Genomic DNA, 13,128 nt, shown 5'->3' on the forward strand with positions numbered 1-13,128 from the left:
TTTCTTGATACCCTTGTCATCCATAAAACAAACTTTCAGTTAGGTCACAAGGTCTACCGTAAACAAACTCACACAGATTGCTACTTACACAAAAACTCCAACCACCACCCCCAACAGAAAAGAGGAATAATCAAAACATTAATGGACCGTGCAAGACGGATCTGTGAACCACAGTTTCTCAAGGAAGAAATTAATCATCTAAATCACGCACTGCTAGCAAACGGCTATTCCAGAAATGAAATCAGAAGGGCCATTAAACCAAACAAAAATCAGAAAACTCAGGAAAAACAGTCTCCCAAAGGAAAGGTATTTTTGCCATTTATTAAGGGAGTCACTGATAGGATGGAGAAATGTTTGAAAAAACATAACCTACAAACAATGTTTAAACCCACCACGAAAATACAACAGATGATACGATCAGCAAAAGACAAAAGAGACCCCCTCACCTCTGCAGGAGTATATCGTATACCTTGCAGTTGTGGACAAGTTTACATCGGGACCACACAACGCAGCATACAAACAAGGATAAAAGAACATGAAAGATACTGCAGACTTGGCCAACCTGAGAAATCAGCAGTGGCTGAACATGGACTGACACAAACAGGACACAGGGTCTTATTCCAAGACACTGAAAGACTGGACAATTCTACCAACTATTTTGTCAGATTGCACAGAGAAGCCATTGAAATTCATAAACATCGGCACAACTTTAACAGAAAAGAAGAAAGTTTAAGAATAAATAAGGCTTGGCTTCCTGTCCTGAAAACCTCCAGACTAACAAAGACTACAGTCCACAATAGCCATGCAGATTAGCCTTGGATTCCACATGTTAACAGATCACTTCAGGATACAATGGTTTCACATTAACATACCACACCCTCATTAGCACATTATCTTGATACTTACAGGACAATGATTAGCAGATTACCTTTAATACTTTGCAGGGCAATGACTCAGCTCAAACCCAACCCCCCTTCTGACTATTTATTATTCTTCCAACACACTTTGACGCTGAGAGACACTGTCCTTCAGTGTTACTCCTCTGAAAATGCCTGCCACAGCTGCGGGCGAAACATCAGGAAAGAAAATACCAAGACCACGGTCACACAGCCCAGATAACCTACAAGAACCAAAATATTCTCTGTTTCAAAAATGTGCAGGTAGTTTCTTTCTAACTCAAACTAGATAAATTTAATTGATATGAAAATGAATTCAGATATTGAATACTGGCGATTTCACATATCTGATTTCAGATACTGGGGGAAGAGCTTCGTAAAAAGACTTATGAGCAAGGGAAAGAAATCCAGTCAAGACGGACAGAGTACAACCCAATCTAGTTACACAGTTACATGAAACAATGGCTCCAGTGTTCCACCAACACTCTCCAAAGTTCAGGTGGCCAGTCTTTGTTCTTGAAGTGAGACTTCAGCCTCTTCTGGTCAGCACAAGGCAAAGCTTCTCAGATGGAATAGGCAAGACCACTGATGCTACCATGCAACAGCTAGTCTTTGTTAATGCCTAGGTGAGAAAGCCATGTCTTCAGTTACCACTTACATTATCTCTTGCTCTCCCACTTGACCAACTCCTCGAAAGAACTTAAAAAAAAATATTCTGCCTTTCATTCATTCATTCTCTTCTCTTGGCCTCTCCTTCAGTTTGTCTTCATATTACATGTGAGCAATCATTCAGAATTGTTCTTTTTCTTAATATGTGGCATGTGGAATATATTTGACAAGGCAGCATGACTGAAAAAGTGGGTTAGTATAGGCCAAAAATCATCTACATACCGAGACCTCTCACTAACCCCCCAGTACCTGTACCCCTGTCAGCTTCGTCATAGCTCTTGTTCTTCACATGGCTTCTGTGCATCCCTTAGTAAATCATATTATCCTCATTAGCACATTATCTTGATACTTACAGGACAATGATTAGCACATAACCTTTAATACTTTGCAGGACAATGACTCAGCTCAAACCCAACCCCCTTCTGACTATATTTTACTCTTCCTACACACTTGACACTGAGAGACACTGTCCTTCAGTGTTACTCCTCTGAAGATGCCTGCCACAGCTGCTGGCAAAACATCAGGAAAGAAAATACCAAGACCACAGTCACACAGCCCGGATAGCCTACAAGAACCATATTATCCTCATTTAACGCATTTAGCAGAGTTCCTAAACATGTAGCCTCAGTAAAATCTGCTACCAAAATACAGATACACAGAAGTCAATGACTTAGAGATCTCTAGATTATGAGATGCCAGCTCACACCAGTTTGCACCTGGAAAAACCTACAGTCAGTGCTTTATATATTAACATAAAACCTTGAGCTGTACTGCATTTTCGAACAACAAAAAAGTCCAAGACAAAACCCGACACCGTTGAAGTCTTGTAGAGTGAGTTTACAAAGAATAGAGAGGTTAGAAGCTTCTATTCAGCTCTACGCTAGTTCAGACAATATGTCGACCACGTGTATGGGAGAGAAGGAAGCAGGAAAAGGGGAGGGGCTCTGGAGGATTTCAGAAAAGGGAAAGAGGATGTAGCGAGGAAGGGGAAACTGAGGCGTCCCCTGCAAGTCCTTGCGGGTCCCCCACTTGTGATCTATATTTTTTAACACAATCTTGCAAATAAAAAAAACACATCAACATTGAAACTTTACACTATTAAAGTGTTAATTACTATGTAAGACATGGAAAGGTCAATCAAATGTGTGAGTTGGTGGCTGAAATCTTCTACTTGGTTAATCTGCAATGTGTTTCTAGTTGTTTTTTAAATCGGTACATACAGAAGGCAGCATGTTATGAAAACAGACAAAATTCTGCTGTGTACTTGATATTTCTATTCATTATAGTGGAGGTCAGTTATACCTCAGAGTGTTCTAGCTTTAACCTTCTTTAAAAAGGCAAAACTAGTGAAAGGCGTATAAACAGCAGGGTGGAAACAGATTTAATCATCCTTTAGGAATAATGAAATTTTGAAATGGTACAGATTTTTTTTTAAGCCTCCAGTGTAGAGGCGTCATGCAGCCTCACCTGTTTTGTTATCTCCAAATGCGAAGAATTCTGACTGTGTTCTTTCTATACGTTTTATCCCCCAAAACAAGGGAACAGATTTCATCTTAGAAATATAATAGCAAATTACTTTTAAGTGATGTCGTATCAAGAGGAGAGCTGAACTTTCTTCCCAATTGGACAGTTGTTTACCACCTGTATTGAAAATGGACAGCCAAGCATGGAAAACTACCTTACTGTGGGAATTAAGGTCAAAGGATTCAGTACCCTTTCTCCTCGAAATATAACTCGAGGATATGTGATGGTATTTGAGTTAGTGGCAAAGTTCAAAGAAGCCAATTCCTACCAACTCTAGCACCCATGTATTCATTTGAAAAATAAGGAGGTTAGTAATTGGTACACTGTAAGTGACAAGGGACTGGGCAGATTCTTAGAGGACAGGGTTATCAATAGCTATTAGCCTTAGTGGCTAAATGAAACCTCCATGTGGTTCTGTGTCACTGAATAACTGTTGCAGGGTGAAACTGCAGGACAGCGCTATTGCCTTCATGGGAAACAAAGGGCGAAAACGCATGGTCGCTTTAGCCTCCTTTATTCCCCGTTTCAGCCAGGATTCAGCCAGGATCGAACGCATGCTTTTTGCCGAACGTGCGTTTGATCTTGGCTGAATCCTGGCTGAAACAGGGAATAAAGGAGGCTAAAGCGGCCATGCGTTTTCACCCAAAAGTTGCTGGACTAGACAGCTGGTTGGGTACGGCAGTGTCCTTATCCTTTTGATGAACTGTTTGGTATCCTAATGGATCATCAATAAAAATCTAATTCAAAATGATGTCAGCAATTTATAATTCTGATTCAAAGTAGAAAAGTTTTCCCTTTGTCTTGTTAGATGCAATTAAAGTATCTGCTCATTATCTCAGTCTTTCTCTCATTATCTATTGCAACCTTCTTTTCAGTTTTGTCTCAAACCCGTATTCTGCTTCATTCATTATGATTGTGTTACTCCTCTTTCAATCCTTTGTTGTGGGTCCCTCTTCGTTTCCATGTTATATCAAATATTGCTAATTGACCTTGTCTTTCTGTAAATGACCTGTTTACTCTTCCCCTCCCCTTGCCTCTTTCTGATGTTTTCATCCCTTTGGAACTCTTCTCTCCAGAAAACTCAAACTGTACCCACCATTCTCTGACTATATCTCTTCTCCCATTCTTCTTCCTACACTGAAAATCATTACTTCCTGGCAGAGTTATATAATTATATCTATTTCTATATCTAGTCTAAATAGGTCAGTTGTCTAGTGAATAAGCATGTCTGATGATGTGGGAATTCAGGTGGGATGTCTGACTCCAAACTTGCACAGAGAAAGATCATGGAAACCAACCTTTCACGTGTTGTACCAGCAACCTCTGTGTCTTCCAAAAAGCCATTATTGCCCCAGAACAGTAAGGCATGCAATACTGTGGACTGTAGCATGAAGAGAAAATTGTCTCCCTCACTCATGTATTTAGAAAGCTGGAGCTTATGAGTCAAGCTTCATTTGCACAAGTATGAAACATGAGTGATTTGATTTAAGTTATTAAAAATGTTCCCGTGCTATCTTTATACCCAAATGGGACCCCCAAGTTAGCAAACCTCAAGACATTAAAGCAGAATATCCATTTTGTTGTGATTAAGTTTCAGCTTGTTGGCCCTCATCCATTCCGAAACTGCCTCCTAGAACCTGTTCACATGTTCCAAAGCTTCCCTGGGATCTGCTGGAAGCAGGAGATAGACCCGTGCGTCATCCGCATAATGGTAGCAACTCAGCCTAAATCTCCAGTTGACCTCATGGTGGCTTTGATTAGATGTTGAAAAGCATGGGGGACAAGTTAGTCCATAGGCCCCAGAGGCCAAGGGATGAAGCAGCAGTCCCCTAGCACCACACTCTGAAACCTACCACTGAGGTAGGACCCCACACATTAGCAGACATTTTGGGGGGTTCGGGGAGTCTGCTAGGGAAGGTGTAGGTGAGTAAAAACCATTCCTGCAAATTTGCTGTGTTAATGGAAGTACAGATTCAACCCATTATATCTGACTAACCATACTAATACCAGTTTTTGTTGTGTTGGCTGCATTAATTTAAAAGTCTTGAAATAATTCATAGATCACTGTAATTTCTCTTTTGGCAATGCAGATAATGTAAATATATCAACTACATCTTGTGTATTGTGAAATTATGTGTAGGTGATCATAAATATATCAACTAAATCCTGTGTATTGTGAAATTATATGTAAAAAGTAAAGGTAAAGGTCCCCTGTGCAAGCACCCGGTCATTCCTGTCCCATGGGGTGACATCACATCCTGACATTTACTAGATAGACTTTGTTTACAGGGTGGTTTGCCAGTGCCTTCCCCAGTCATCTTCCCTTTACCCCCAGCAAGCTGGGTACTCATTTCACCGACCTCAGAAGGATGGAAGGCTGAGTCAACCTTGAGCGGGCTACCTGAAACCGACTTCTGTTGGAATTGAACTCCGGTCATGAGCAGAGCTTGGACTGCAGTACCGCAGCTTACCACTCTGCGCCACGGGGCTTCCTGAAATTATGTGTAGGTGATAATAAAACTGTCCATAGCTGGCCCAGAATGCTTCCATGATATACCAGTTCAGTAATCAAGGGCAAGATAGTGATCAGATGATGGACTGGTACAAGCCTGGTTCAAATAATGTGCTCTGTTTTCAGAATCCCCATCACAAAATTGATTTCAGAGTTCTCATACTGAGCCATTAAGGAAACAGTTTCATTTTTGTGCAAAAAGTTTTATTAAGTTACTTCATTGGAGCTATAGCAGTCATTGCGCAGTCCATTATTCTGATCAAAGTGTTTGTGCATTGGAGATTTTTTCCCCTTGACAGACATCAAGAAATTAATTAGGGGGTCTATGCTTGCTACATGCAAATGGCTTGCTCGTTTTCATAAGTAGATCTATAATTGGGTTCCTGAAACCATGCTGATTCACATATGGTACTTATGAGTCAATTAAAGTGCCCTAACAAGCAATTACTAGTTTATTGTTTAATTTATTTTAGCAAACCCTGTTGTTCTCTTCAAAAGTTTGCATATGTGTAAGTCAGCAAGTAGACCATTGCCTGTGCCTGAAATGCTGGAAAAACATATTTAAGAAATCAGGCATACCTGCATCAGGGTTTTGAATGTTGTTCAAATACTTCCACCATTAGAAATTTGTGTATGAAATAGAAGTGCTATGTGTATTGGCAGTTTGCAGTTTGTGGTGTAAATACTCTACGTGTGAAACGGGGGAGGAGTTGTGAAATTTCTGGATAATTTAGAAAACATTTTTCAACCATGAGACTAGACTATGTAACACATGGGCTTGTCCTTGAAGGAAACACATGGAAACATGAGCTTTTGCAGAACACCTCAGCTCAATTATTTTTTGTAGCAAGGCGAAGTGATCATCCTACACCAGTGGCTCCCAAAGTGGGCAGTACCACCCCCTGGGGGGCGGTGGGATTACCTAGGGGGGCACTAAGAGTCAATGGGGCAGAAGGGGGGTGCTAGAGATTGGCCCCTTCAACTGTGTTGTTGGATAGGGTAGGGGGTGCTGGGATTGAGTTTGTGGAACCAAGGGGGCGGTGGCCCAAAAAGTTTGGGAACCACTGTCCTACACCAGTGTTGTAGTCACTTTATTGACGTCCAGTTATTAACCATAAAGCCCTTTGTGTCCATGGATCTGGATATTTACAGGGCTGGTTCTTCCATCATGTTCCACATTGTTAGTTCTGGTAGGGTTGTCAACCTCCAGGTACTAGCTGGAGATCTCCTGCTATTACAATTGATCTCCAGCCGATAGAGATCAGTTCACCTGGAGAAAATGGCCGCTTTGGCAATTGGACTCTATGACATTGAAGTCCCTCCCCAAACCCCGCCTTCCTCAGGCTCTGCCCCAAACACCTCCCATGAATGGCAAAGAGGGACCCAGCAACCCTAAGTTCTGGTCATCGGACTAAGGCCTTTTTGAAGAGCCCCTCCTGCAGATTAGAGCAATCTGTTACAGCCCATGTTCAGGCACTCCTGGTTGTAGCTCCTACCTGGTGGAACAACATACCTGAGGAAATCAGGAAAACCTCCACACTTCTGCCCTTCCACAAACAATATAAGGCAAAACTTTTTAGGGGACACTTTTGTGTAGAATGGTATGCCTTTTCTAATATTGTTTTATGCAAGTTTTATTATTTATTAGTTTGGAATATTTTGTCGTATTTATTAGCTCTAAATGCTTGCTAGTTATTTACTGTTTACTATTTTTTAATTTTTTGTGAGTTTCTTTGGAAAAGGTGGACAACAAATGTAAAATAAATAAGTCATTGGAGTAGGGGCAGAAAGTCTGGCGATGGAACGTACAAGTTCATGTTCAACAGTGAGGATGTAGTAGAAAATAGGTTCATTCACTGTACTAGATTTTATAGTTCGATTTAGATATGCTTTTCAGTGTAGATCATAACACAACTCTAAACCAACTTGAGATAATAAAACACATCTATGATACTCAATGGGGAATATATTGATTATCCAGAGCTTCGTAATGAGGTACTTGATAAAACCTTACATGAATTTCTGAACAAAAATATATCCATGGCTTCTCAAGGCATTTAGATTACTTAAAAGTGTCAAATGAAGAACAGTGTGGTTTTAAGGAAACAGCATCTGCCCCTGGAGTTCCAAGAACTTGACACAATCTTCTCCCCAATAGTTTTACAGCAGTTTGGATTGAAGGGGATAGAATTAGGGTTGGGGATTGCATTCTGAGAGGCTTGCATTCCCCGCTTCCATTTTCCCCAAATACAGCACAAGGAAGAAAAGGCAAAATAATCCTCTTTCTTACATGGTTCCTCCATGTTGAGGGTGTGATGATAGGTTTCCTGCTCGCCTACTCCCGAACTCCAACAATAGTTAGTTCAGGTGCCTTTATTGGCATAACAAACATTTTGCTAAATACAGTAAAACACATAGAAAAGCTGTTATAAGGCAGAACGGATTGCAATCATACCAACAAGAAAGTTAGCCACGGTTTCAATAATATTAGGGTCCTGATGGTTAAGAAGAGTGAGAACCATTAAATAATTAGGGAATTCCTCAATCTGAGTCAGGATAGGATTTAAAAATTTAAAATGTAACATTTGATAGAAGGGGCACTGGAAGAACACATGTTGGATAGTTTCAACCTCTTAGTTGGAGCAAGGGCAGCTAACAATAGTGCTCTTGTGCTTGACTGCTTTTGTTCAGAGTTAGGCAAACTGTAACCTATGGGGGATTTACTGGGCGAAAACGCTCTGTCGCTTTAGCCTCCTTTATCCCCTGTTTCAGCCAAGATTCAGCCAGGATTGAACACATGTGTTTTCGCCAAACGTGCGTTCGATCCTGGCTGAATCCTGGCTGAAACAGGGAATAAAGGAGGCTAAAGCGACCGTGCGTTTTCGCCCACTGATTGTTTATATATCCACACACAAGATTTCCTCAACAGACCTCAACTTGTATTACCTACTGGGGAATATTAGTTGGCTAAAGGGTATTTGCACGTCAATATGGTATGTATGGAGCCAGCATGATATAGTGGTTAAGAGCAGCGGACTCTAATCTGGAGAACCGGGTTCGATCCTCCACTCCTCCACATGAAGCCTACTGGGTGACCCTGGGCCAGTCACGGTTCTTTCAGAACTCTCTCAGCCCATACGGAGGCAGGCAAACGTCTCTTGCCTTGAACGTCTTGTCGAATGTCTCTTGCCTTGAAAACCCTACAGTGTCACCATAAGCCTGCTGTGACTTGACGGCACGAACACGCACACACACACAGGGTACCATATACCCTGGCTCCAATGCAAGGCAGAATCACAAACACTGGTTTAATGGTCTAAAGCACATTTAACCCTCTCTTGGATTCTGGCCCATCAAATAGTATTCTTTCCCTATTTGTAACAGTTTCTCTGTAGGTGGCCAATGCTGAGATATTTTCTTAAATTGAAGAAATCAAAACTCAATTATTGGTTGTTTGGGGGAAATTATGGATATACTGATTTAAAATGTTGTTTAATGTTGCAAAGTCTGGGTAGGCTCTTTTAAAGTACAGTTCTATCTAAGGGGGGGGGGAAGCCCTCTGTTTTAAATTTTATTATTATTTTTCTCCCCTGGCATGCTGTTAGCTCACAGCTTAATCTACTACACTTCAAAAACATACATTAAACTTTATCCCACTTTTCCTCATTTTGAAATTCAATCTATTTCAGTTGGCAGAGGCAATGAAAACAGCATGGGTAATCATTAAAGCGGGGATTAATCTGTGATGTGGATAATGACATGGCCAGCTTATTGCAAGATGTAATAACATCGTCTCTCTGCTCAGGTTTTGCACCATTCTGCAGCTTTATTGGACAAAACTCCAGTCTTTCGCAGAACTATAACGCTTAACTAGATAACTGGAGCTGAACTGTAATGTGTGAGAAAAACAGCCAGACATTAATTAGGGACGCGATTCTCCCGGGTCTGGGCAAAAGAACATGTCTGAGATCTATGTGAGACTCTGAAATTATTATTTTAATCAAAACATTTAGCTTCAACTTGTCATATCTTTGACTGTTGTTCTCTTAAGAAGACTGATGTTTAATTAAAGCTAAATTAACCAAAATAATATAATCTGAGTAGCTCTTAAAGGGCTCTTACACCGAGTTGCTTAGAAATCATTTCAAATTCCTGGGCCTCCTTTTCTCTCTCTCTCTCTGATTCTGTACAGGATCAAGATCAGAGGAAAACGATATCACAGCTTCCTCTATGATAATGCAGTCTGGTTTTTATAAGAGATGATCAGCCCTAATGACTCAGGGAGTGGGTGGGAAGAATCATTATTATGAAACCTTTGGTATTTCTACCCTGCTTAGCCAAATAATTGATTAAAAATTATTCTGCCATACAGCAAGCCATCGTTAGGTATGGAGCCAATCTGTCATACTTGTGGCTGATTCAGTTGCTGTGCATTTGATAGTAGAGCCATATGGGATCAGTTTTCATCTTTCTTGTAGCAGTTGAGCGTTACTGATGATAGTTGGATTCCCCACGTGTGAATGAAGAATGCTGAGACATTGTTTATATTGACATTATATTTTTACATGTTCATATGCTGATATGCCACCAGGAAAAAGTAGCTGATACAGACAGGACTGTATTCTCAGTTAAAACTATTTCAACTGTTTAATAGCTTCTCCCAAATAAATACTGTTGAAGGCAACATTACCTTTTGTGAATAAAGCTTGTGGTGTGTTCAATACATCTCAATTTTTAGTATGAATTTGTAGCGCCTGAGTTTTTCTTTCCCACTGCTTTCATTTCTACTCTTTAAACCAAACCATGTGCCTTATAACCAAAAGGATTCCCAGTTGTTTATGTGTTGAGAACTCTCCCACTGTGCATATTACATTGGAATATGTAAGCTGTTGTACACACTTTGGTTTGGAATTTCTGTAACCCATGAAACTGCTAGATTGAGGTGAATGACTCTTTTGGTATCTCAGGAAGAACTTGGAAAAGAAGGGAATAAATTGATTGCTGTTTTTGAATGGCATGTTCTTTGTTCCCATATCTTGTTTCAGATTTGTGAGACAAACCAAGGCGCTTTTAATCTATATGGTGCACAATGCTAATTATTCATTTTTCTATCATTATCTTTAATTGTAAAAAATTGTTGGAGATGGCACAAAATGAAAAATATATGCCTTCTTAATAAGTTTTTATGTATTTATTAATAAGTTTTTATGTATTTATTAATCTCTACTTTATCTAGCTGTTACATGTGTTATGGAGAGCAACCATTCGGTAGATGTTGGTGAATGCCTGAAGTGGGCAGAACCTATGCCTTCCCTCGTTCAGGAGTGCCTGATTCCTTGCAAAGATGACTGCACATTCAGCCCTTGGTCTAAATTTCCTTCATGTTCTTCAGACTGTGGCTCCAGAAGAACCAGAAGGCGAACTCTCACAGGTGATATCAATATTTCATACTTCATTCTCAGTCCCTGTTTCAGACATGAGAGAGAGTTTAAAATTTGTCACATGCCGTTAAAGCATTGTTCACTGAAGGCTCTAGCTTTTGTAGCACAAAACTGGGCCCAAACCAGTTCTGTTGGTCCCAGCTTTCTGTCAGTGCAGCATCTTCCCAAACATTACTAGTATGCCAACATTGTATCTGCAGCAGTTTAAAAACCAGTTTTAAAAAGACACTGGTTGCATGCTGTGATGAACAAAATGGCAGGGAGTATGCAGAGCTAAGGAGCTCACTCTCTTTTCTGAAAAAGGAAGGGAGTCTGTTTTGGGTAACCTGCGTGTTCAGTAGCTGTTTTTGACTCTGGGAACCTGAGGGTTCAGATTTGCCTAAGCGGTTGTGCAACAACTCCTGTGGAGTGACAGGCAGAGATTGGGAGGAAAAGGACCCTTTCTCAGGTCACTGAAAGAGAATAGGCTCTGGGAAGGAGATATTCCAGATACGGGGTTTTGTTAAGGGATCACTTCCACAAAAGTGGGGTAGATCTACAGAGAGAACTGGAAGAGAGATTTGAGGAACAATCTCCATACTTCTTTTTTCTCTGGGGGAGAGTGTTTGTATAATCTCCATATTTCCCTGTTAGCCAGGCAGCAGAGTCTGAATAGGAACATCTATAGGCAATTCTGTGAACTGAATTTGGGAACTTAATTTAAGAATTGTAATTCGATATTAACTAAGCCATCTAGAATCTATGCCTTCTCAGTAGTAAAACTTAAGAACTAGCTCTGGTTCTATACCTTATCTTCCTACCATTTCCCCTCCAAGTCCATCCCTTGTACAGTGTTTAATAAATCTCTGTTACCGTACTTGGTTGTTAACTTGAAAAAGCCTCTGGTGTCTCATTTCTACTGCGGCAAAATAAGTAAAGGGACTAAGGAGAAAAATTAAAATTCCCATAGAACATTTTGGAAAGCAGTCTCTCTTGCTTGTACGCACGGATGGTGATACGTGCAATGACCCTTGGGTACCTTCTGCCGTCCCACCAGAGTCACTTTGAAATCCATCCTAATCTGTATTATAAAAATACAGATACGGAATGCTGATAATTACCTATTCTGACACGTAGAACTTTGCACCACTAAGCATACAGCACCTGTTATCTTGAGAGAGGTCATATTGGGAAATGTAATAAGCACCTTGAAGAATATATTCAGTATGATTACAATGACTGTGATGATGATTTATTAGGGTTTGGGGGGGGGGGGGCAGATCGTGATTAAATGATCAGGTGATGGAGAGATATAACCTGCAAAATTATGTCAATCATAAGGTATTTGCAGTAAAGTCATAGTAGTTTTAAATAGTACTTCTCACGTGCTTTCAGTAGTACTGCATCATTTATGAATTTTAATTAAATACATAACTTATTTTAAATTAAAATCTGTAACAGCTTATTCCTGAGGCTAATGCAAATAACACTCATATGTTATTTTTAATGCATAAAATATATTTGGATAAATTAACAGCAAAAAAAAAAAAGCATCATCTTTTTTTCTAGCTGCTAAGATTCTGTGCAAACAAGCAAAAAAAACCTTTTATATTGCCTCTATACCCTGCTCAGGCCTTCTGTTTCTGTAACATAGTTTGGAAGATTTTCTAAGAAAGTGAGCAGCTCAGCAAATTCCTGTGTAGCAGTTTTATAGGTAAACAGAAAACAGCATCAAGAGGTGGACCGCCTTTATGTATTTATTATGTGATGCATTTGTTTATTTAATTTAAATATATGTATTCTGCCTCTCAATAAATGTCCTTGAGGCTATAAAAATTATAAAGCGATCTATTATATAAAATAAGGGGGGAAAGTGGCATAAAAGAGAGAAAAGAAACAGAGAAAATATAACAACCTATAGTCATAAAAGATCAACATGTAACTGATTTATAGTAAATACAGGACTTGGAGAATGGGGCAAAAAGGGCTTCACAAAGGGGAAAGCAAGATTAAAATGTTCAAATAGTTCAAATAGAAGCATGGAAAAATAAAAATGCCTTTACAGGATGCTTGTGTTTGTATAAAGTGTTGTCAAGTCGCAGCTGAC

At 39.9% G+C, this 13,128-nt stretch overlaps 1 protein-coding gene across 1 annotated transcript in view; it reads left to right on the forward strand.

The window, feature by feature from the left end:
* Nucleotides 1-13,128, forward strand: part of THSD7B (thrombospondin type 1 domain containing 7B) — a 466,994-nt gene that overhangs the window by 296,598 nt on the left and 157,268 nt on the right. Inside the window, exon 12 of the mRNA XM_056861246.1 lies at nt 10,838-11,032. Within this exon, the coding sequence (XP_056717224.1) occupies nt 10,838-11,032 (195 nt within the window). The remainder of the gene's footprint in view (nt 1-10,837; nt 11,033-13,128) is intronic.

Source organism: Euleptes europaea, chromosome 15 (assembly GCF_029931775.1).
Source record: "Euleptes europaea isolate rEulEur1 chromosome 15, rEulEur1.hap1, whole genome shotgun sequence".
Lineage (NCBI taxonomy): Eukaryota > Metazoa > Chordata > Lepidosauria > Squamata > Sphaerodactylidae > Euleptes > Euleptes europaea.